This window comes from Anoplophora glabripennis, unplaced genomic scaffold, assembly GCF_000390285.2.
Source record: "Anoplophora glabripennis isolate ALB-LARVAE unplaced genomic scaffold, Agla_2.0 scaffold221, whole genome shotgun sequence".
Classification (NCBI taxonomy): Eukaryota; Metazoa; Arthropoda; class Insecta; order Coleoptera; family Cerambycidae; genus Anoplophora; species Anoplophora glabripennis.
This window is the reverse complement of record NW_019416984.1, coordinates 146152-169813: the sequence shown is the minus strand read 5'-3', so window position 1 is coordinate 169813 and position 23662 is coordinate 146152. Positions and strand designations below refer to the sequence as shown.

At 33.7% G+C, this 23662-nt stretch overlaps 2 protein-coding genes across 4 annotated transcripts in view; both read right to left on the bottom strand.

Annotated features, from left to right (window-relative positions):
- Window positions 1-6062, bottom strand: part of LOC108905772 (dentin sialophosphoprotein) — a 52816-nt gene extending 46754 nt beyond the window's left edge. For both annotated transcript variants that reach the window (XM_018708791.1, XM_018708788.1), the window contains exon 1: window positions 5876-6062. The gene's annotated coding sequence lies outside the window, so the exon portion shown is untranslated. The remainder of the gene's footprint in view (window positions 1-5875) is intronic.
- Window positions 6063-13405: 7343 nt separating this feature from the next.
- Window positions 13406-23662, bottom strand: part of LOC108905769 (DNA N6-methyl adenine demethylase) — a 65754-nt gene continuing 55497 nt past the window's right edge. For both annotated transcript variants that reach the window (XM_018708783.1, XM_018708784.1), the window contains 3 exons: window positions 18972-19334; window positions 18514-18887; window positions 13406-18121 (listed from right to left, as the gene is read on the bottom strand). In XM_018708783.1, coding sequence (XP_018564299.1) covers window positions 17011-18121; window positions 18514-18887; window positions 18972-19334 — 1848 coding nt within the window. In that variant the 3' untranslated portion in view covers window positions 13406-17010. The remainder of the gene's footprint in view (window positions 18122-18513; window positions 18888-18971; window positions 19335-23662) is intronic.

Here is a 23662-nt window from a genome sequence, read left to right as displayed (position 1 = left end):
CATAAAATGAGAGTGCCAGGCTCACCTAGAGCTCCTGTGGGGAAAGAGCATGGCAGAGAAACCCACGATCGTTGCTCTTACCACCCAAATATAAATACAAAACAACCGCTAACCAAAGGTATAAATTAAGAACCTTTGCTAATGATAAATAAGACCTGTCTCATTTAATGTGTCACTAAATGTCATCTGTTACCTCATATTAGTCATACACACTTCCAAGTAAAACTGAAGAGGTTTGGTGTTAGTTAGCCGGCAGAGCCGGAAGGTACTGGAGTCCCATACGGGAGGCAATCCAGCTATAGTTGAGATTTCGGAAGATCCTTCATAACACTGGAGTCCCATACGGGAGGCAATCGAGCTTAATCCAGATTCGTTCCGCACGGGCGAAAATGTTAGTAAACTCAACAAGGCTCGTATAGACGTGTGACATAAAGTGGACACAAGAAATCAAAGAACAACCTGATCTTGTTTAAAACAAGTTAAATGTGAAATAAAGAAGTCGTTATTGTACTATCTGGGCGGTCTCGACAAAATACATATTTGAACATGTCATAAATAATGAACAATCTTAAATAATAATTGTAACAATTTTATATTAGAAAAATATACGCCCCTAAGCGTAAGACAATGAAGGCTAAACATATACAGAATTATTATCATGAGACATCTATATTTTACGAACAACGTCATCATTACAAAAACAAGTTAGCTGTAAAACAAAGGAGTCATTATTGTAAAGTCGGGGGCGCCCACGACAATATATATATTTTAACATGAAATAAATAATGAGCAATCGTTAATAATAATTATAACAATTTTACCTTAGAAAAATATATGCCCTTGAGCATAAAGCAATGGAAGCTAAACATACAAAGAATTATTATCATGAAACATCTATAACCATCACAATCATAAGATTACATAGAACAATTAACAACAAAGTACTTAAAGAATATTACCTGCTAACTAATAACACTTTAAACAATTAACTTTTCACTTCTTTGACACACTGCCCGCCGATCGTCTTACTGCCGATCTCCACACTGTTCGCACTTCAACTACCTATCTTCAACTATTTAGGCTTCCTTCCAGAATTTCCTACCCAAATGCCAAATTTTTGTGCTTCCTTCTATCGACCGTTAATATTACTTTTTCATTATTGTGCAACACTCATGTAACAGGTGACGTCGAAGTTGATAAGATAAGTACGGTTTTGCACAGTACTATAAATAATGCTCAAGACACACCTGTTCAAGATAATTAAATATCACTTTATTCACAAGTGTAATTCCAATTTGATGAGGTCGATAAGGCGGGGCTTTTATGAACATCGGCAAAAGTTCCTAGAAAATATTTATTAATAGATGTGTAACCTCACATTTATGTTACGTAATAACGTACTTAAATCTCGCTATCGCACTCGATCACTGGAATGACGTGATAAATGGTTCTTTACCAATTTTTTTACTTTACAAAAAATTTCTTATAAGAGTTGTGTGGTCTTTTTCGAATTACAATAGTTAATTTTTGAAACAAACAATGTAACATTGCATATATGGCATATGCATGTTATGTTTTTGAATGGGTTTCCTGTATTTTTGTAAATTTTTTTAATTTGTAGGTTTTTCTGATTTCAATAATATAAATATGTTTACTTTAGTAATTTTTTCAAAAATAAATAGAATTACCAGTACATAATCATTATACACAATTTATTTATTTATTTTTATTTACTGTGGATTTGAGAGATTTCATAACGAAAGAAAGGGTTTTGTAATTGCTCTAATCATCAAAAATTGGGCCTAAAGCGTTTTGAAAATATGAATGACTTGTAAATATGTTTATAAAACTCGATATAAGTATACTTATGTGTATTATTATTTTAGAATTTTTTTAAATGTGAAAATATGCTACACTTGTTGCCACTAATTGTAATATCAAATAAGTGATAATGTATTTGTCCCAAAAACTGCTCGTATTTACCAGCGCTGCCAACTTTCTTTAGCCGGTGGGGTGTTAGACATCTCAACATTATTTTTTTTTTCGTAACAATTAATTTCTTTCTTTTGGTCTTTGTCGCGAAATGTATATTAACGGTCAGAAAAAAAGTGAAAACACTTCAATTCGGTTCGGCAAACAGACGGTCAAAACGATGTGACTAGAAAGTGTTCTTTGTAAAAACTCATCTAACAAATATTATCATATGATTTACAAAATGCTGACGATGTTTTTACTAATTATGTTATAAATTGATTTTTTACGGCCCACAAGGTAGATAATAAATAGGTACGTAATCGAAAACCGAAGTAAGGCGATTTAAAAAAAGAAATCACTTTACTGTTACTTCAGTGAGATGTATCTCCTTTGCATACAGAGTGACGAATTACCCTAAATAGGGAAGAAATCGAAAAAAAATCGTGAGAACGTCTGCTTGGGTCAGAAAGAACAAATAGTCTATCATTAAATAATGTATATCAACAATATAGGTCCGATTTGATGAATCGAGTATATGTGAGAAAGCATTTTCTTGAGGGAGATCTATTGTTCGTTGAAAATAATGGAAATAAACCTGAGTTTCTCACATCTAATGATTTCATATAAACCAAAGAAGAACGGTCGACATAAATAATAATCTATCGAGGGCGTCGAAATCTCTCACGTTATTAATATTTTGCAGCCATTATATTTTAATTATGCGTGCCTGCTATAAATCTGGTTTAGACTGGAAACTGGAGACTTGAAATAATACTTTCAAAACATGTTAGTAAATATAAAAAATAAGCTGTGAAAATGACCATTGAGATTTAATTAAAAAATAAAGTTGTATTCAGGATTTATTCTAGATATAACACAAAAATGACATATGTTTTTAGCGCTGTATGCCGGTAGGTATATTACAAAATATAGAAATGGTAAGTTTAATTTGATTTCTTTTTCAAATTCAGTAATTACGTAGTGCTGTTAGTAATGTTTAATAAATTGAATAGTAATGATTCGACATAAATATATTATGTCCCGCAAAAACCGTATACATTTAGAAAGTATATAGGTATGTAGCGTGGTGTAAGCCCACTTAAATAAATTTTTATAGCGAACCAACTAGGCACTCATATTCTAAAATTCAAATAAATCACAAGTAAATTATAGGTTCTTGCGGTGGTATCTATTATAATAATTGTCCAATTTATAGAAACATCCATGTCTTATCACACAAAAAAGTCAGTCGTTCAATTTGTACTAAGTGACAGGCTCATTGTTGTTACTCTATTTTCCATTCTTTTGACACGTCAGTCACAATGCCAAGACACACATTTCATAATTGTAGAAATTTGTGTTGTGGGAATAACTGGGTACAATAATTATACATAATCATTATCCAAGGCATGATATCTACCTAGATATCTTCATACACATATAATTTCTTTTTGTAATGGCCATGAACATATTTTTTATAAAGCAACGAAAAAACGATTAGCCAAATCTGGACCGAAATACCTACGTATCGTATTTTAGTAGGTACTACATTTTAGTTGTCCAAGTCAACAAAAAATTTATTTATATAAATAGGTATAGGTAATGTCTTTGCTTCCTTATTTCGCTATTGCTAGTGTATATAATTCCTCGTTCCTCGCCGCCTATGCCCATTTTGAGCTGTGGTAAACACCAAGGTAGCGCTTCAAGTTTATACCTAACTGTTTATATTATGTAAATAAAACAAAATGAATATGCGCACACACGTTGCGGTGTAAGAAATCCAATGCTCGCATGAACCGGAAATCGAGAGAGGAACGCGTTTACATGCTATTTTTGGCTTCCCCTATTTACCAAAGTTGAGAAAATCATGATGGTAAATCGTAAGGGATTAGAATAGGTATATAAAAATCAACATGTCATACTTAAATGTTCGCGTGCTTATCATTACATTTTATTTCTTAAAATGTAGTTGCTAGAAATTATTGTCAGAAAAAATGTAACTTCTGTTAGACATTTGAATGCTTCTTTATTTTTTTTACGGACGGTAAAATCCAAAAATAAACATGGACGTTTTTTATTAATTTATTGCGGTTTATATGTAAAACTTTTTTATTCTAATTCGAAAACTACGCGATTACCTACTATCTAAACATTTACTAAAAAGTGGGTATAATTGCTAATCGTAATAAAATACATTGTTAGCTACAACCTTACGAAAGAAATTGTTTCGTGATTTAACTTCTACTGTTTCATTTATACCTATTACCTATACTCAAAATATACCATGTTTCGCATAACTGCAATAATAGAAATTAACTTGGAAATAAGTGTGGTGCACCACTCTTACAAATATCTATCTTTTCTCAACGTTACAGGTTTAATGTAAAGAATTTAAAAATAAGAATTCATTTTTTATAACATAAAATAGAAAAAAAAGCGATTGGTAAAAATATCGCCACCTCTCTTAACTATAAGATTAGGAATTAACTTAACACTGAGGTCCTAATCTGTTTTTCCATGTCTAAGTTTAATACGAGTATGATTGAACAATGTGAATTTTAAACAATTTTTGAGGTACCCACAGTCAAGAGAGAATTCAAGGAAAAGTAAACATTTTTGTTAGTCACTGTTCCTCTACCCTCATTCGACAAATTATATTTAGCACGAGATTGTAGAAGTGTTAGTGACAATATTAACATTGACAAAATTTGATCGTGATATAGGTAGGTACATCATTTCCGTTTGAACAAAGATGACATCATTATTTGTACCTACTTAGTGTTTTACTGTCTCTGAAAATTATCTTTTCAACGTCGTCATATCACAGGGTCATATTCTTTAATATTTCTTAATATTTACGATTAATTTGGTAATTAATAGTTCCCGCATCTTTCTTGCCTTCACACAAAAACCTCAAAAGTAGGTGATCTGATCGAGCGTTTAGATCTCCCGAGGTCTAACTTGTTTTTCTGTCTATTCAAGTACGCTTATTTTAACCTCCATTCTAGGTGACGACGCTCGTTTATTCCACACACGTATCCATGTCATTGTTGCGAAATAAATATTTGTCACATCTGGCGGAAACTGAACTAAAATCTAGACATAAACTTTAAGGCCCAAGACTAGACCTAGTGAAACGTCGTGTACTATAAATTTTTTCATTGCTTTAAACGAATAGGTACTTAAGTATATAGGAAATAAAAAAACAGTATGTCTCTTCTTTAGTCGCATAAAAAAGTAGGTATATCAAGTGGTTCGTGTAATATCGTTTACTTTTCTTAAAGAAAACTCTAAAAAAAAGTATTCCGGCAAATGTGAAGAACATTTCAATGAAACGGTTCGTGATCCTCCAGACATAAAAATGAATCGCTTTAAACAAGTTTATTGCTAAGAAAAACCTGTCACAGCCGACTTTCATCTTAACGGGTTCCAAACCTGCCCAAATATGAATATAAATTTTGTAAAAGCATTTATTTTAGATGTTATGAAAAGTCTGGGTATACATAATATAAATACGTGGAATTTTTTGATTTCTGGAAAATCAAAGTTAGTACCTATATACCTCTACCTATTTGTATTCTTGTATCAGACGCATACAAAGTAAATGTCTTAATAAACATTCTTCTTTAGAACATTATAATATAAAGTCAAGTAGGCACCCTAAAAGGTTGATTTATATACGAAATTTTTGACTAAGGAAATCGAAATTTGCAACAAAATAGGTACACATTTTTCAGGTACAAACAAAACAGCTGCGTGCCCTATAAGACCAAACCAGCTTACTGTTGCTTTAAAAAATCGGCACAGGTTGTGCAAAATAAATGAACGAAACAAGTTTGTCGCTCGAAAAATTTCGCCGCAGGAGATTTTTTTTTATATCCTTCGCGCTCGCAAAACTCACCTATTTCGTAGCTCTCCAAAGACTTAGACGAGGACGTTTCTATAAATTCCATAGGCGCAGTTAATCCATAGCCACTGAAAAGCACTTAAAAATCGAAATGTGACGCGAGTAGCAAACGCGTGACTCCACTGGGATCTGTTCAGCGAGCGAAGGTAGACCGAGTACTAAAGATTCAAGAAATCGCGTCGTGGAGTCGTGTCGTAGAGTAGAGGTAAAGCGAGGTGCTGCCCGATGGAATTTGTTTAATTTTTGAGAGAAGGCTGTTGTGCGGGTAACCGGTTTGGTCGAAAGTCCGACGTTGCGGCGGTCGTGGGCAGAGCGGATGCCATTTTGTTCGCCGGAGATGCAGCACAGGTTAGCAGGGCATAGTTGGACTGACAGCCCAGGCTCGCGAACTCGCAACCGCGAGGGGCCCAACACGCCAAGGGGCCCATTACGAAGGGTCTCTACACACAGAAAATACTGTTGTAAAAATTCACACAATTGTTCCTAAAATCGTGACAGGAATAAATTGTATTAGACTTTCATACAATATTTTTTGAATATTTAAGAATATCTATAATTTGTTGGTAATAATTTTACAACTGTAAAAAAGAATCACATTGCAAATGTCAAATTTTCTCACAATTTTTTCCTGTTACGATCTTAGGAATAACTGTGTGAATTTTCAGGACAATGTTTTTCCCGTGTACCAGAAGTATAAAATTTTCGGAAAAATTGGGCGGGGAAAATTTAACTAAAACTTAACTTTTTTGAATTATAGAGAACTGATATTTTGCTTCATTTCGTTGTTTCGTCATAAAGGATTTTATGAATATTTGTCGTTTTAAATTTTCGATTTTTTTTTACAATATGAACAATAGCTATATGTATAGTAGGATCATATTCGATGCAAAGTAATAAATCATTGTCTGTCAAGGGAACCAATGAAGTACGCTTGTTCCTACAAAAATTCCTTTATTCTCATAAACTATTTATTTTAAATGTAATTTATTATAAATCCAATTTGTTTCCTAAATTCCACATATGTACTACATTTTACCTCTGTACACGCCACTGTTGTTTACTTGTTTTTTCGAAGCGCTCTCTAATTGACGGCAAAGCTCGCCAGGTTAGTATTTGACGTATAACCGACCAGTTCGTACACTCGATGCACCTGGGCGACTACAGCTACTACCAGAACACAGTGCGTATGCAGCGGTATTTCAGATTTTACATTGAATTTCATTTTAAATTTGAAACGGTTCATCTTACGCCTCCTAAAAATGATGACACGATTTTCCTTTGATAAAAGACCGACAACTTTTTGCTCTACTTTGCATCGAATACGATCCTACTATAGTACATAAACAACTATAAAGAATTTATGTAATTTTGTAAATTTAAAAATTAATTGCAAAAAGTTGTATAGGTATCCCCCAATCAGTCGCTGCATGTATTTTCTTCTGCAAATCTAGAATACTTAATGAATTATCTGTCGCGCAAATCGCTTCCACGAGATTTAATTTAAAAAAAGAGCCCTTCAAAAGTAACATTTCTGTATATTCGAAAAAAAATGTTTTCAATTAAAAAAAAATAATAAAAAAATGTATCATTTAATTGATTTTTAGCAAAAGTGACAATTTCATTTCAATCATTCGGATCATAACGAGAAAGAAAAATCGCAGCGGTTAAACTTTTGAAGGTTTCTTTGAGGTTAAGAAAAAGAGAATATCGTTAGTCTATTAATTATTGTAGTTATTTCAACTTTAGCGAAAATCCTTAGATAGGTACGCAATTTTCTCAAGTTTCTGGCAAACGATAAGAACCTCTTATAGAGGATACTTTGAAGTTTTCACAACCTTGATGCTTAGAGTTTTTATGCGATCATTGGTTCCCCCCCGAGTAATTAATTATAAAAGCCAAAAAGATCATTTTTGTTTTGAACGACGATATCGTACAAAACTCTTGAACAGATCAAATTAAAAAGAATAAATCAAACTAAAAGAGTTGACAGGTAGGATTAAGGATTGTCAAAAAAAAAAAAATATTCAACCCGTGGTCTTTTTGAAGGGGAAGCAAAATTTTAAAAAAATTCGGTTTTTTCCATTTTTTTCAAACTTTTTTAGTTACGAAAATAACGAAAGAAACACAATAACGTGTATATTTTCGTATTTTTTTTTATTTTCGATCATTTTGTGCAAAAATGGGGCACAACATATATTGTCCACAAATATTTAGAGTTGAAAAGAGATAAAACTCCCTTATTTTATGCTGTCATTCTCATTAAAAAATTAAGTATCTTCGTGTTCACATGTACAAAAGTTTGATTTAAGTTGGCCAACGTTTACAGCGTGTCCTCTAGGTATATCCTTTATCTTTAGAACTCAATACATTGTGCCAGTAAGTAAAGAAACACATACAATGTGTGCAACCTGTCTTTTTCCAACATTTAATACTCACAGGGTGTCTCCAGATGCTCTTAACTTTTGGTTTCAAGAACCAATTTTGGAACTGAAATAAATAAAGTACAAGAAATTGGGATTTTTAGTCTTTAATATTTTTTTCCAGAAAAAAAACACAATAAAGATAGAATGTTAGGTGAATGCCTCTGCTTACAAAAATAAATAAATACGGTAAGATGAATAAATATCCAGAATAAATATCAAAATAGCTTAATGGCACCTGATGGGGTGATTTCACGAACAAGCTTATCCGGCAAGTTTAACTCCCAATGTGCTTATTTCATTTGCTCCATATGAACAAGTCGTAAGTAGAAGAAATCCCACGCATAAATTTCTGCTATCGCACTATAAAATTCTTTATGTGCACACAGGTGTCGGTAGTATAACTTTGTGTTAGCATTGCAAATGCCTCTAGTTCACTCCGGTACGTGAAACAAAATAATAATAATGCTAATTCCCGTCGCAGTGGCTGGCTACGGTCCATAATAATTATATACAGTTTTATGGTTCACGTACCACCCATTCATATTTTAATAAAATTCACCGAAGTAAAACATCAGAAAAAGCAGATTAGTATTTATCACGGTAAGAGATTGTTATGCATTTTTCTAGGAGAAAGAGGATAATTAGTCAGAAATTCGCCCATCTCCCACGTTTCCATGTTGTCTGTTCAACAAGGTAAAACGAGTCTAGAACAGTTTTTTTCATGATGATAGAGAACATGCTTGTTAGAAAAAAGGAAATCAAGTATTTAAGTTAGTTTTAAGTTTATTTTGATAAGAACTTGGGCCTGTTTTTGAAAATACTTTTCATTTTTTCGCCCTTACTTTTCACTTTTTGGCTATTTTCTTTTTTACGAATTTTATAGTTTGAAAAGTGAGAGTGAAAAGTTGAAAAGTGAAGAGTGGCAAGTGAAAAGTGGAGTGTGCAAAGTTTTTGTGTTTTATTAAGTATTCTGCCCTTTCTCCTTTTCAGTTTACAATTACGTAGGTACCGAAAAGCGAGGAGTGAAGAGTAATTTTGTTTCTTAACGGATCTACAATACTTTTCAAATCGTAATTTTTATTGGCATTTGGAAAAATAAATGTGACATTTTAAAAGTAAACGTAATTCTCTAATCAGCTTTAGAGTCGTAACTAACCATAGTACTTACCTAATTGATCAGTAACACCTATCTTAGTGCAGGTTAAGTTGTAAACTTCAAATGAATTTACACAATTTTAGTAGATTCATTGGTATTTTGAGGTTAATCTAAAAAACAAATCTTCGTAACGGCAACAACGTAAAAATATGGAAGAACAGTTGTAAATATTCTATAAATATAGAGAAAAGCTTTTGAGTTTTAAAAAGTGAAAGTGAGGGTGAGAAAAACCGGTACTCAAAAAACTTGAATGCAATCACGTCGGTTGTATATCATAATACTCTTTTTAATAACTTTTTTAAGAATCAAATCATCGCATTTTGGCAATATGTATAATAATTTATACATATACTAAACTAAAACCATACCTACGTTGAGCATCATACTTGGCAACAGTGTATCGTCGTCCTTACAACCTCACCGCTGTTTAAAATTTCTTCTAACTTCAGAATTACTATTTACATTCTTTGATGATCACAATAAATATGTTCACGTTATTTGAAATAAATATTAGCTGAAAAAAAACCTTACCTGTATCAGGGATCGAACCCCTGGGTTGGCAGGACAACGCGCAACGCTCTGCGGCACGGGACCACACTTTTACATTGTTCATGTCAAGGCTTATATCATTCATATTTTGAAATATTTGATTTGTAATTATTATACAGGGTGTACCAGAATAACGTGTACAACGGAAGACCACGGACTCGTGGACTCAAAATAGTTTTGAATTTTGTAAATAACTCGAATACCTATTAATCGATTTTGATTATTTTTGGGGTGTCGACTTTTGCCTTCAATTTACACATATTCGTGTTATAGAGAGTGTTTTTTAAAACCTACAACTCCTACAAAATTGATGTATGGTGCTAATATCCGTTCACAACTTTTTCATCTTTTGGGCAATAATGACAACTATTTTTATCTGACCGGTGATACCATTTGGAAGTTTTTGCAGGTGATAGGAATGTATACGCCCTGTTGAAGAATGAGCGTGCGGGCAAACGGTGTTCACTGACAGTTGCTCTGGTCGACTGCGTCATAAATTTCAGTTGTCGATAAGTCGCTTGGCAGTGCAGTGCAGCAATGCAGAATTTGGTGTGATTCAGATAATTTTAATTTATTATAGGCACCATTCTATTAATCATTCATATTACAATTGCGAAAGGGAGAAATAAGAGGGATATTTTGTTTACTAATATTATTACAAAATGGCATTTTGGACACCTTTTGATGCGGAAGAAAACGAAATTTACCATGAATATAATAAAATTGTTTGAGGACATAAATAATTAAAATATGTTGTTGGCCAAGTGGACATATAATTAATTACACATTATATACAAATTAATATAATTTTTTACATTTAGCAGAAAACTTTTTTAGGGACACCTATGAAAGTCATTATGTATGTACTTTAACTTTCTTCGCAGAATTAATCTTTGTTGTAGAAACAACGTTGGTCATTTTGAACAGTTTTTATAAAAAGTTGTATAAAATTTGATAACATCTATTTTGTTACTTTTATCTCTAGCATTTTTTATTGTATTTGATTGTTTTGCGTTTGCGAGTTACATATTTCAATAAAATTAGGCACGTTGTAAATAACTAATTCGTCGTGTGTGTATCCATATCAAAAAATGAAGTACCTACCTACCATGTGGTATATACCTTAACCTTATCCTAGTAAACACTCATTAAGAATTGGTAGATAGTGACTTAAAGATCAAACTGAAATTATAGTCAACCTACAAAATCAGTGCCTACCAGCACTTTGTTAAGTACTGTAATATGGGTGGCAAGATAATGTAGACATCTAAAACATATTTTTTTGTACCCGAACCGCTCATTTAATCAAAATTCTACAAGAAACAAACACTTCCGAAGGGTATCACCTATCAAATTAAAAAATAGTCATTTTGCCCGAAAGAGGAAAGTTATGAACGGGTACTATCACCACACATCAATTTTGTAGGAGTTGTAAGTTTTAAAAAACACTGTATAACACCAAAATGTGTAGATGGAAAGCAAAAGTTCACACTCCAAAAATAATAATCAAAATCGATTAATAAGTATTCGAGTTATTTACAAAGTTCAAACAATTTTCACTAACTTTAAGGCCATCTAGTGGCTAAACGAAGCAATTTCCGATACCTATAGGTGAATTAGCCTAAATCAGCCTATTTTGAGTCCACAAATCTGTGGTGTTCCGTTGTATACGTTATTCTGGGACACCCTGTATAAAGTCGAGATCTATATCGCTTGCAGCAGATTAATTCCATCCATTAATTCTTCTAATTGTGATTTTCTGTGTCTGATCAAGCCTGGTATACATGTTTGAATGTTTTTCAAAGATATTGCATCTTTCTTTTTGCTTAAATCAAAGAATGCTTGCAATCTTTGAAATTATGTTTCCTTCTTTGCTGAGAATACCTTTAATTTATTTATTTTAGACATTTTTAATTATTACAAGTTATCGAAATATTATATATTTACTACATTCTCAGGAGAAAAATGCCAACGAATTATAATACACGACAGAAAATATTCTTAAATTGATGACCTTTAATGTATTAAATTATTTAATTTATCGAAAATGTACAAAAAGTTATGATTAATTTTCTAGTTAATAAGGACCAGAGTTACCAATTTAGAGACAATAATATGACCAACTACTGCCTGCAACAAAACGTAACACTGTTCGTTCTCTCCAAAAATATACAAATACATCGACTATATTTACAGGATATAGCGTTTAAAACCTACACTGTTGCATATAATATCGATCTTTAAATGTCAAAGATTAACAGACGTTTACATTAAAAACTGTACGAACATTAACTGTCCGAAAACAAAGGCCGGGATATCCAATTACCAAACAAGTCTCTTGCTAAATGGCTTCGTTTAAAATTGCAATAAACCCGACATTCCGGTTGTCTCAAGACTAACACGTCACACGATGATCACAACGAAAAACATTTCATACCTACAAGAGTTTACTTACATCTTTTAGATCTGGTTAATTTCGAACGAGTCCTTGAGGATGTGTACGGTATATACCTATGTACGTATAAACGATGGTAAAAAATTCATTTGCCTAAAACGATTGTAATGTAAAAGGAATTTTAAAAATTTAAATCTGTCTTCCTACGAAACAAATTACATGACGTGGTTTTATAATCTACGAACATTCAAGATTCGGTTTTGAATAAAGTCATACAATTTCTTTTCGGTGTATTGAACATACACGCACATACTATAATACGCCACATATAACTAAACTACAGTCTACTGATAAATTTGTTGTAAGAAGTTGCAAAATTTGAATGTGATGAATGTACGTTGTCATAAAAACGCATTATTTTTTAATTGTAAAGTTTAAATATGGAACTATGTAACAAATTCACTAAATAATTGACTTGATGACTGGACTTCACATTCAATTCTTACTACATAGTCATTTGTTTGTGAGTGATGACGTCATAGATATATTTTATAACGCGACCCCCACTATTTTGAATTGAATGAATGATGATTTTTCATTTAAACGAATTTGTTTGTTGAACACCATAATGTTTTGGATCTCTATTAGTGCAATAATTATTTTCCTTATTCATGTTATAAATAAATTTTATCTGAAAATTGTGTTACGTCGGGTACCTATCAAAATATTGATGTTGTCCATTTGTCAATTATTAAACAATCAAATACTCACGGACAAGACACTGTTAAGAATTCAAATTCCATGTGACATCAAAATGTTTGTAGAAACCTATTGTTTTAATAAATTTGTTGCAATTTCAGCCACTCACTCTATTATAAATAGAATATATGTATTATTATTGTCTCGTATTAAGCCCATAGATGTTTCACGTAAGAAAATTCGCTTCTTGCCAGGTTCGAGGATGTCTGGTGGCGATGAATGAAAAAAAAGGAAAGCCAAAATAATATTATATAAATGTATTCACAAGACGATACACATATTAATTTTGTCTCTTAATTCTAAACTAAAAAAGTCTATAACTATAGAAATACAAATGATTACTTCATGTATAATAATAAAAAGACATTTTCAGTTTGAGCAGACACTTCCACCGTGATATGAATTTTATTAATAAGTATTGCTTTTTTTGTAAGAGATTTGATGAGTTTCGATTCGATGACATTTGAGATGAGCGACAGCGATACACTGAATTGGATGGAAGGGTCACTCAGGAGCTATGTACAAGTATTTCAAAGATTGCTTTTTGGTTTTTCCGTTAATACATTTACTAAAAATTGTGTAAAAAATATATACATTTTTTATTTAATACTAGATTTAGATTATAAAATTTCTGTTGTACGCCTTCCCTACGCAAAAGATTGGTAATACTGTCAACTGTTTATTGCACAACATTTATTCAGTAATCTATTATTAAGTTTGAATTTTTTGGGTAAAGCGAGAGAACTGGTAAATTTTGCGTAGAGAAAGCGTACAGCAGGCGAATTAATAAATAAATAAATAAGGTGCTATAGAAAAGGCTAACCTATATTACATAAAAAAGTGTGGCTGCCAAACTGGCCTGGAAGAAATTTACTGTATAAAATAATAAATACAATTTTTTTTTTAATATCTATTTTATATATTTGGCATCAATTACTTCATTATTAACATCCTTATAAATTATTATTTTCGAAGAAGTGACTGGGATTACTAACACTATACAATAATTTATTTCGTAGGCTTTTTATAAATATTATCTTTCCTCTTTTTGTCAAAAATATATTTTTAAAACTACAAAAGATAAATGCACACAATAAATATCGTGTACAAGTAACATTGTATGGCCTCTGAAACGGAAACGTCAAATCTAAGCACAATCCTACGCTTCGGCTTTGACATTTCTGCGCGTTAAACAATTCTCTTCAAGGAATAATGAAATCTTTACCCTATGCCCACGGTAGCAAAAATAGATCCTTTTCACGTGAAGCACGGTTATGAAAGGCAAAACTGTGGACTAACTCCTCAAATAAACCATCTCTATACATATACATTAAAAACAACACGCTAAAATCTCATGTCGATTTTTTTTCTCAGGGTAACACATCAATATTACAATCCATTAAAAAAAAATGGCTTCTGCAGGTCTTTTGGGGCCGTTCTCACACAATTATTGCCGTACACAAACTTTACAAAACGGCGTCTAACAAATCGAAACAGATGGACGAAATTTACAATCGTTCTAGTGTGCGACGGCCAGAGTACGTGGGCGTACTTCCCAAATAAAAAATATTCGAAAATGTTAAATGTCAGTTAGGCAAAAGTATGAAATATAAATATGGTAATGAAATATACATAATATCTACTATCAGATACAAAAGAATTGCGTCATCATACTTTGCGTTTATCTCAAAATCCGCGCAGCGAAAAAATTGTTTAGGTAGGTACACATTTTCACGATTTTCCACATTCAAATAGTTATTCGGAAACCACCATTTGTGAGAAATTTTAATAAAATTTGAAGATTTATGTTCTTTGTACGTGGCATTCAGTTATTGTTAAAGATAAGGCAAAACATCTTTTCGCAACCTAAACTTCGAAGTAAAAAAATATTATTCTAAAAAATGTTTTAAAACAATTCAATGGTTTAAAAGTGAATATGAAGACGACTATCGGTTACATCGGAGGGACACTGTGGGCGAGGAAACTCCATACGGCGATCGACGGACAAGCCAGCCCGGGTCAAGATCGTACTTTAACATGTTAGTGCTTTAGTAGTTTGTTAAAACTGGTGGCAATTCATGTGTACGTAAATTCTTATCAGTTTGGTTTACGTGATATTTGTAAATTTGTAGGAAAATAATTTGGAAATATCAACAAGACGTGCTTTCAGTAATTTTTAAGAGTTATCGACAAATTAGATTAAAAATACATATTGTATATCTTTTATATACTGTTGGTACCAAAAATATGTGAAAAAATACCACAATAACATACGTACGTCTTGATATCTTATATCAAAATTCCACAGAAAAATACCCAGAGGTTTTTAAGAAATGAAGCGCAAAATCGTTGAATTGAATAAAATTTGCAAATTTTTTCGCTCCGTAGTTATTGAGATGAACGCGATCGCAAGAGAGAACTCTATATATTTGCATATGATAGTACCTAGTTATGCAAGTTTTTTTTTGTATTATTTTCAGAATATGTTTTTGATTTTCTTATCTTGGAAAGGAATTTATTTAAAATATTACTTTGATTATTACACGCAGAACAATTTATAAATTTTACCCACTTATAAAACGATCGAACGACAAAAATTCCTGCAAAAATCCATCGCGAAAACCACACCCAGTATAACAAATTACTGTACTCACCACCTATAAATATTTTCCAATTATATACATATAAAATCAACTCGATGATAATTGAATAAATTTGATAATTAATATTCAATTAGCTTTAATAATAGCAGTCAATAAAATCATTTAAAACGCAAAATTTACAATATAAACTAGCTAAAACATAAATTAACCAATAAATAGCTATACTAAATTATACTTCTATGACTTGTGACCAATTCTCATGGTCGGTCGGTGGTGGATTCAAATAAATCCACCAGACATTTGGTAGCGCGGAATTTACATTTGTACTCTGAGTGAATTTGTGAACTGTGTCGTATTTTTGAGATCATAGAGGCACTGATAATGTTATTTTACAAAAATTTAGACCGTTGCGCCCTAGTACCTACCACCTAAATAGACAAATTTAACGGAACAGTCCATGCAAATAAACGTACGAGACTACCGTCTAAATTTTTCGCATGGTGCAGGCAGTAAGGGTATCAATTGAATGGCCCAGATGAAAGATGTTAGCGTAAAAGATGATTATTTTAAACTTAACATACTAATTTAGCTAACCCTGTTGCGGTTTCTATAAATAAATCCCTGAAATTAACGGTACAGCTTTTAACGCTACAGTTACAAAACGAAAAAGATGGACGCTTATGTAATATTTGTTGTAGGTTTATATAGAGTACCTATGTAAATTTGTCTTATTACCAGGTATATCTAAATCGTTGCGGTCACAACAATGACATTGTTTCACTTCTTCATATTTAAAGCAGTTTGTGAAATAGGAGGCACGTAATTACATAAAAATATTAATTCAGATTTTCGAGTAGAAATATATTACCATCATTCTAACTTGCTTTTATTTACATATCGGTAAGTGCAACGGTTTAAGTGAGATTGAAAATTTTGAAATTCATAATAACCAGATTTGTAGCTAAGCAGCAAGTCCACGTTTTTCATCGGTTGACAGTAGTATTAAATCTGCACCAACTAGTTTTCAGGGCTCACACAAATTTTATACCTTAAGTTTAAAATTCAGTCTTTTGAATCGGCAGCCTAAAGTGTCGCCCGAGGAATTTTGAAGATATAGCTTTCGTAAAATTCATCTCTTCTCATCTGGGTCACGAGATGAGTCCGCAACTGGGAAATCTGAGACTAGCGAAAGCGCAGTCTTGCGATAAGGACAAGAAATAATAACCGTTGGAAGCGAAAACATCTCAGGGTTTGTCTCCTACTAACGAAGAGGACAACTGCTCTTGGAAAGGACCTGTAACGATACAGGGATACATTGGAAACATCGTGGTCAAAGACACTGTGGGTAGTGTGGGTGCGCGAGGCCAAAAATCGCGGTCGCCTCTTAAACTACCAAAGCTACATTCTAGCCGGGGATCGGGTTCGGCCGAGTCGGACTTCTCCAAGTCCGACTGGCCGCTGGTCTCTAATTTACGTTTCATTTTTTCAGTATACTCGTCCAAGCCATGCTGAGCCTTATTCAGGCCCCTATGCTGGTAGAAGACTAGAGAAATACGGGTGGGAGACAGCCGGTTAGGATTCTTAAGAGCAGTGGTAGCATGCAGTTCATGTTTAGCGCACTCGAATAAAACGCTGCCATGCTGCAATGCAATTGACACGCCGCCAATCTCGGAATCCTGGAAACACTCCTTATTGTCGGTATACGATATGTCGACATGCTTCTGTTTGGGATTCTTCAATTGGTACGTGTCGATTTCACTGAATGGTAGCGTATTGTTCGTGTAAGCGTCATCGAAGGGATTGGATACACTGTAAGATGGATAATTGGAGAACTGACCGGCAGCGTAATGATTTAAATGGGGAGTAGCGGGACTCTGAAATATGCTAGGGGTATAGTAATAGTTAGAAGAAGAATAGTAATCATCTCGCAGGTAACCGTTTTGGGAGTAGTGAGTACTGAAAGGATTCGTAGACGGGGAAAAGGGGGTTTTGAAAAACGAAAAACGAGGAAGGGTCGGGGTCGGGCTGTGAGGAAAACTGCCTTTACTATTCATTAATGGATCGGCTCTATTCGAATACAAAAAATTACTATTATCAGAGAAGTTATCGTACCTCCAAGTGGACCTGTTCGGATAATCTAATACTGTGCTTGAGACTTGACCATTTTGTATTTCGGTGTTACCGTTGTAACTTGCTGTGGGTGAATGAATACCTAAGGTTGAGCTTCCTAAGGAAGAAGACGGTCTGGAAGAATTTTTCCTCCTGCCCCTTTTACCACTTCCGTCTTGGTTTTTCCGATTTCGTCGCAGACATGTTTCGGCGGGGACAGAACATGTCCGAACTTCGCAGGGATATCTACAAAAATTTCTGTTTTCAGTAGCCATTCTTTTTTAAAATAAATTTTAAAAAAGTCGATACATTTTTGTGATAACACGGGTTGAAATTTTAATTGGGAATCGTTATTATTATTATTCAATTGAATAAATATTATTTTAGTCTATATTTTTCAATGTCAATGTGGATGAAGAGCCGACTGTTAGTGAGGTAAGTACCTGTCAATTTTTAGGCAGCTTGTGTGGCGAACAACTTTATCCCCAATTTCAGAGTTTTTTCTGGAAAAGGGTGCGATATGTCTTTCAAAACGTCAAGAAGCCTACGTTGACGACATGGCAGCCAGGCTGGAAATTATTCAGCCACTGGCAATTGCCACGAATACCTGCTAAGCGAAATTATACCATTTTACTTACTTTTCCAGGACTTCTATAGCTCCACTCCCAACTTTGTCTTCCTGAGTTTGCCTAGATCCGAACTCATCAGTATCGTCTACCACATACAAAGGCAACACATGAAGTTGCTCGTCGGCCGGTTTTGTCAAAGTTCTGTGTTTCGTTAGCGAAACAACTACGGTGCATCCGTTGATCATATTGTGTAGATCCTTATGTGCATGCGCGCAAAAATCCACGCAGGCCGTGACTCCCGAAAACGGGCGGCCAGATCCAAATCCCAGTCGACAATCCGAGGCGATGCTTTCGAAGAGACACTGGTTTTTGAAGGACTGCGGCGCCAAACAGCGATACATGGGGCTCAAATGGTTAGCCAGCGACTGCAACTTCTCTTCCATCTAGTCAAAAAAATCATATCTATTAAACTATTAAACACATAGAAACTTTTAATTTCTTGCTTGAACTTTTTCGCAACCACTGACCTCAATTTCCTCATTTTTCTCCGCCATACGAAACTTGCGTACTTCCTTCGATCTCGCGAATTTACAGCCGTTATAGTACATGGACCAGGAACAGCCGAAAGAAAAACTGGCCCCACAAGTTTCCTCGTTAACACCCTGACAAGCGCACGTTCTGGGTTCATTCGTGGCGCACCTTCTCTTGGTCGGTAGTCCGAACTTGTTCAATTTATTTGTGAGAAGGGAATACAACTCGTCGGCATTGTTTCTGTCCACTCCATCCCACACAACTAAACAGACCACGATGAAGGCTGACCGGCAGAAATGTCCTTTGCGATGTTTTACTACGACCAGATATTTCTCTTCAGTGTGTTGTCTTCGAATTACCTAAAAATATTCATATTTCAGAAAGGAATCGGTAAATTCATCTAATCATTAGAACCAAAGTTAAAGATTTAATATCAACTGACCGCTACTCTGCCGACGTGACGTTACTCTCTCTGGTAGGTATTTTTAATAAACATACTCGTACAGTGATTGAAACCGACGCGCGTATTGTTAGCTAATTTTCGCAATTTTGGCAATCATTAAAAAATTAATTATGTGGTAAAACATAATTTTACATTACTCTATACATATATGTATAATAATTGTTGAATTGTGTGATACGTGGATTGCGGTAATTTAAATCAGTTCGTAAATTTGAGGTTCGACTGAAAAGATATTCTGTCGAATGATTAAAACCAGTACACTTTGACTGACATCATGCCATAAAAAAAATTGGATTCGTCATTTACATTGTTTTGAAGAACATAATACGTACAGGCTGTTGCAAATTCGCTTCTCACTACACGGGTCTCGGAAACGGTAAGTAGCTTAAATGGGGGAAAAGTTGCGTAATCAGGGGACCAACATAATGCCTCTAAAAAATCCGGGCTAATATGATTAGTTTTCGAAATATTTGAAAAAAACCGAAATTTTGGAAATCCCTTTTTGTTTCATTGCAGCCTTGTTTGAGGTGATATTGAAAAAAGAACACCTCATGCAACCGTTCTCGTAGTTATGTCTAGGGTTCTCGAGTGCTCAAAATTCAAACAAATTTCGATATAATTTTTTTCAGGATATCATACAAATACATCTGACGTGCTCTTTCACAGTTGCGGTTACAGATATAATAAATTCGGATCATATTATGCTTATTTTCATTTTCAATATTTGCCAAAACGGAAACGTTTTTGAATATTTACTGTAATTTTGTAAAGTATTCATTTGGAGTTTTGGTTATTCATATGCGTTTTTAAAAATTAATTTGTCATAATGAAATTAAAATTGTAATAATGTTTTAATTTCCGCGCAACAACTTATCGAATTATGTATGACCAGGTGATGGAGATTAAAACTCTAAAATAATGTTTTATTGTAACGTATGATGGTAATAGTTTAAATAACTAGGTGGATTTCACAGGGTTTCACAACACTTATGGGCCGGCCACACATACAGGCTTTACCGCGCGCTTGCCTGCACAAACCAGTTTGTATCGGGAAGCCCGTGGCCGGCAAAACGTTATCTCGCACAAACTGAAAAGCGCGGCTTGCGTAAACTTCGACTTGCTGAAGATTTTTTTTGTGCAAATTCGGTTTGCACGGTAAAATTTGAGCGTGTGGACGGCGCACGGTGTTCAGTTAAGAGAAATTGCGACAGTAAACCTTAAATCTCTATATGATCTCCCTGTAGCCAAATATCTGAGAGTACCAACTCAATCTTTCACGAGGAGATATATACAGTGTGTTTCACTTAAAGTCGGGACACCTCCGTATTTAGGATAGCGTTGGCCGATTTTCAAAATTCTTTTTTTTATGTAGTACTCACAAAGGCCTAATTTTTAATATTATATTTTTTGACATGTGATCTTTTCTACGGCCTACTATCATTAAGAAAAGACCCTCAAAAATTAAAAAACATATTAGGCATTTTTAAGAAAGAATGGATAGCATTTTCGATTTGATCACACCTCAAAACCCTAAATACAAAGTTTTATTATTGTAGCTTTTACAGGGTGTTCACAAAATAGGTGCAAACTTCGAAACATTTCATTTATTGCAAATTGTCCTCTATTAACCGTGAAAAATATTTTCAAGGTATTTTTTCATAATTTTATTAACCGAAGGTATATCCATGCAGTTTCATTGATTTCACTCATACAGGGTGCTCACAATAGGACAGCCAAATTATATATATTTTTTATTATACCAGAAATGAGTTTCACAACGAAATAATATTTAAATATGTATTACTATTTTCTATTAGTCCATCATGCACTCTTCAATTCGTCTCCTCTTATTTTTAATAACTTTTCTCAACTGATGTAGTGTTATTTGTCGACATGCTTGTCTAATTATATTACATAAATCTTAATTAAAAATTTAACGTGTTTTGCAGGATTTTATGTGATCAAATAATTAGGCCCTTCTTTTTTTGCGTTAATCTAAACGCGAGATTTTTATGAATTTTTTAAATAATGATTTCTGGGATTCAGTACATGTATTTCCTCTTCATGTAAGACAGAACCTCTACCTTCAATTATATGGAGCACTTATTCATAATGCGGTAATAGTAGGTACGTCATTGGTTGAATGAGTATTTCCCGAGAAAGTGGATAGGTCGCAACAGTCCGTTAGCTGAGTGGCCGTCAAGAGCTCCAGACTTGACGCCACTTGATTTTTATGTAATAGACAAACATGTCGACAAATAACACCACATCAGTTGAGGAGAGTTATTAGAAATAAGATGAGACGAATTGAACAGTGCATACCAAATTATGTGGACTAACAGAAAACAGTAATATTTAAATATTATTTTGTTGTGAAACTCATTTCTGGTATAATAAAAAATATATATAATTTGCTTGTCCTATTGTGAGCACCCTGTATGAGTGAAATCAATGAAACTGCATGGATATACTTTCGGTTAATAAAATTATGAAAAATATCTTGAAAATATTTTCCACTCTTAATACAGGACACTCTGCAATACGTGGAATTTTTCGAAGTTTGCACCTATTTTGTGAACACCCTGTAAAAGCTATAATAATGAAATTTTGTATTTAGAGTTTTGAGGTGTGATCAAATCGAAAATGCTATCCATTTCTTTCTTAAAAAAATGCCTAATATGTTTTTTAATTTTTGAGGGTCTTTTCTTAATGATAGTAGGCCGTAGAAAAGATCACATGTCAAAAAATATAATATCAAAAAGTAGGCCTTTTTCCTAAATACGGAGGTGTCCCGACTTTAAGTGAAACACACTGTACATATGTACATAGATTCGCGCATTACAGTATTTTGTCGGTTTATGAAGGGATCACCAATCCTAGTAATTCAGTATAATACCAAAAATTCTTCGCTTGGATACTTATTCCTGAGAAACATACTGATTGCTGCCTGCAGTGTCTGCAGCCTGCACGGTCTTACCTGCATCGTGTGGCCACAACACAGTATTCCGTGTTTATTGCGCAAACCATACCGTGCAGGCAAGTCGCTGTCGTGTGGCCGCCGCATTAGAGCGTACAATATTTCAATAAACATAGAAATATAAAGAAAAATTGATAAATTTGGAAGATATACTGGTTCGGCTGAGGCAGTACAGTATTGGGGGGTCATGAAGTCTTGCAAAAATTGTAATTAAATTTCTAGGGCCGTATTTAAAAAAATTAAATTGATAATGGTCGTGGAGAGATGAAACGTTACATTTAAAAATTTATTATGCCATTCGATAGAGGGCAAAGAGTTGACCGGAGAAGGTGTTCTTCTTTTTTCAATATCACCTCAAACAAGGTCGAAATGAAACAAAAACGGATTTCCAAAATTTCGGATTTTTTCAAATATTTCGAAAACTAATTAGCCTTGATTTTTTTAGAGGCATAATGTTGGTCCCCTGATTATGCAACTTTGTCCCCACCTAAAATTGTCAACTTCTTTGACACAGGAAGCCTCTCAAGACGTATATTTCTAACTCGAATTCAAAGATCTAATTAAATATCTCACAGTATTCTTTTGTTCACAACTAAATCTCCATTATGTACTTACTATAACCGTGGGTCGATATACATTTGGCATTTATTTCACTTAGCTCTCAATACACCAATCCGTATTGCTTTACCGAGGAATATTTCTGGCACTTCTGCAGTGACGTCACGTATGAAGCGCAACGGCCGTGAATATAACGAGCGTTCAAATAAAAACGTGGTCAAGTTGGTTCTGAAAATTTGGACGTAGGGCGTAGCGTATAGCAAATGAACTTAAACGTCATCTGTCAAAGCGCTATATCGCCGCTATCAATTTGAATATTTTCGTTTTAAAAAGCGTTTAAAATGGTGTTTTCTCAAGAACAAAAAGTGTTTATCATAGAGTCCTACTTTAGAAATGGACGCAAGATTGATGGAATATGGAAGTATTCTATTGAGGAATGTTTCATAGAATTTCAAAATCAATTTCCCGGCGTTGTTGAGTACAAAATTTTTCAAAGTGCAGTTCAGCGTTGTGTTAATGTTTTTCGTGAAACGGGCAGTGTAACAAGAAAAGAAGGAAGCGGCCGACCTAAAAAGCGGACTGAAGAATTAAAAGAAAATGTCCAACAAATAATGGAAAATGCGCCAAGAACTTCTGTACGTGTTTTATCACAAATGGTGGGAGTATCAGTCGGTACCTGCCACACAGTG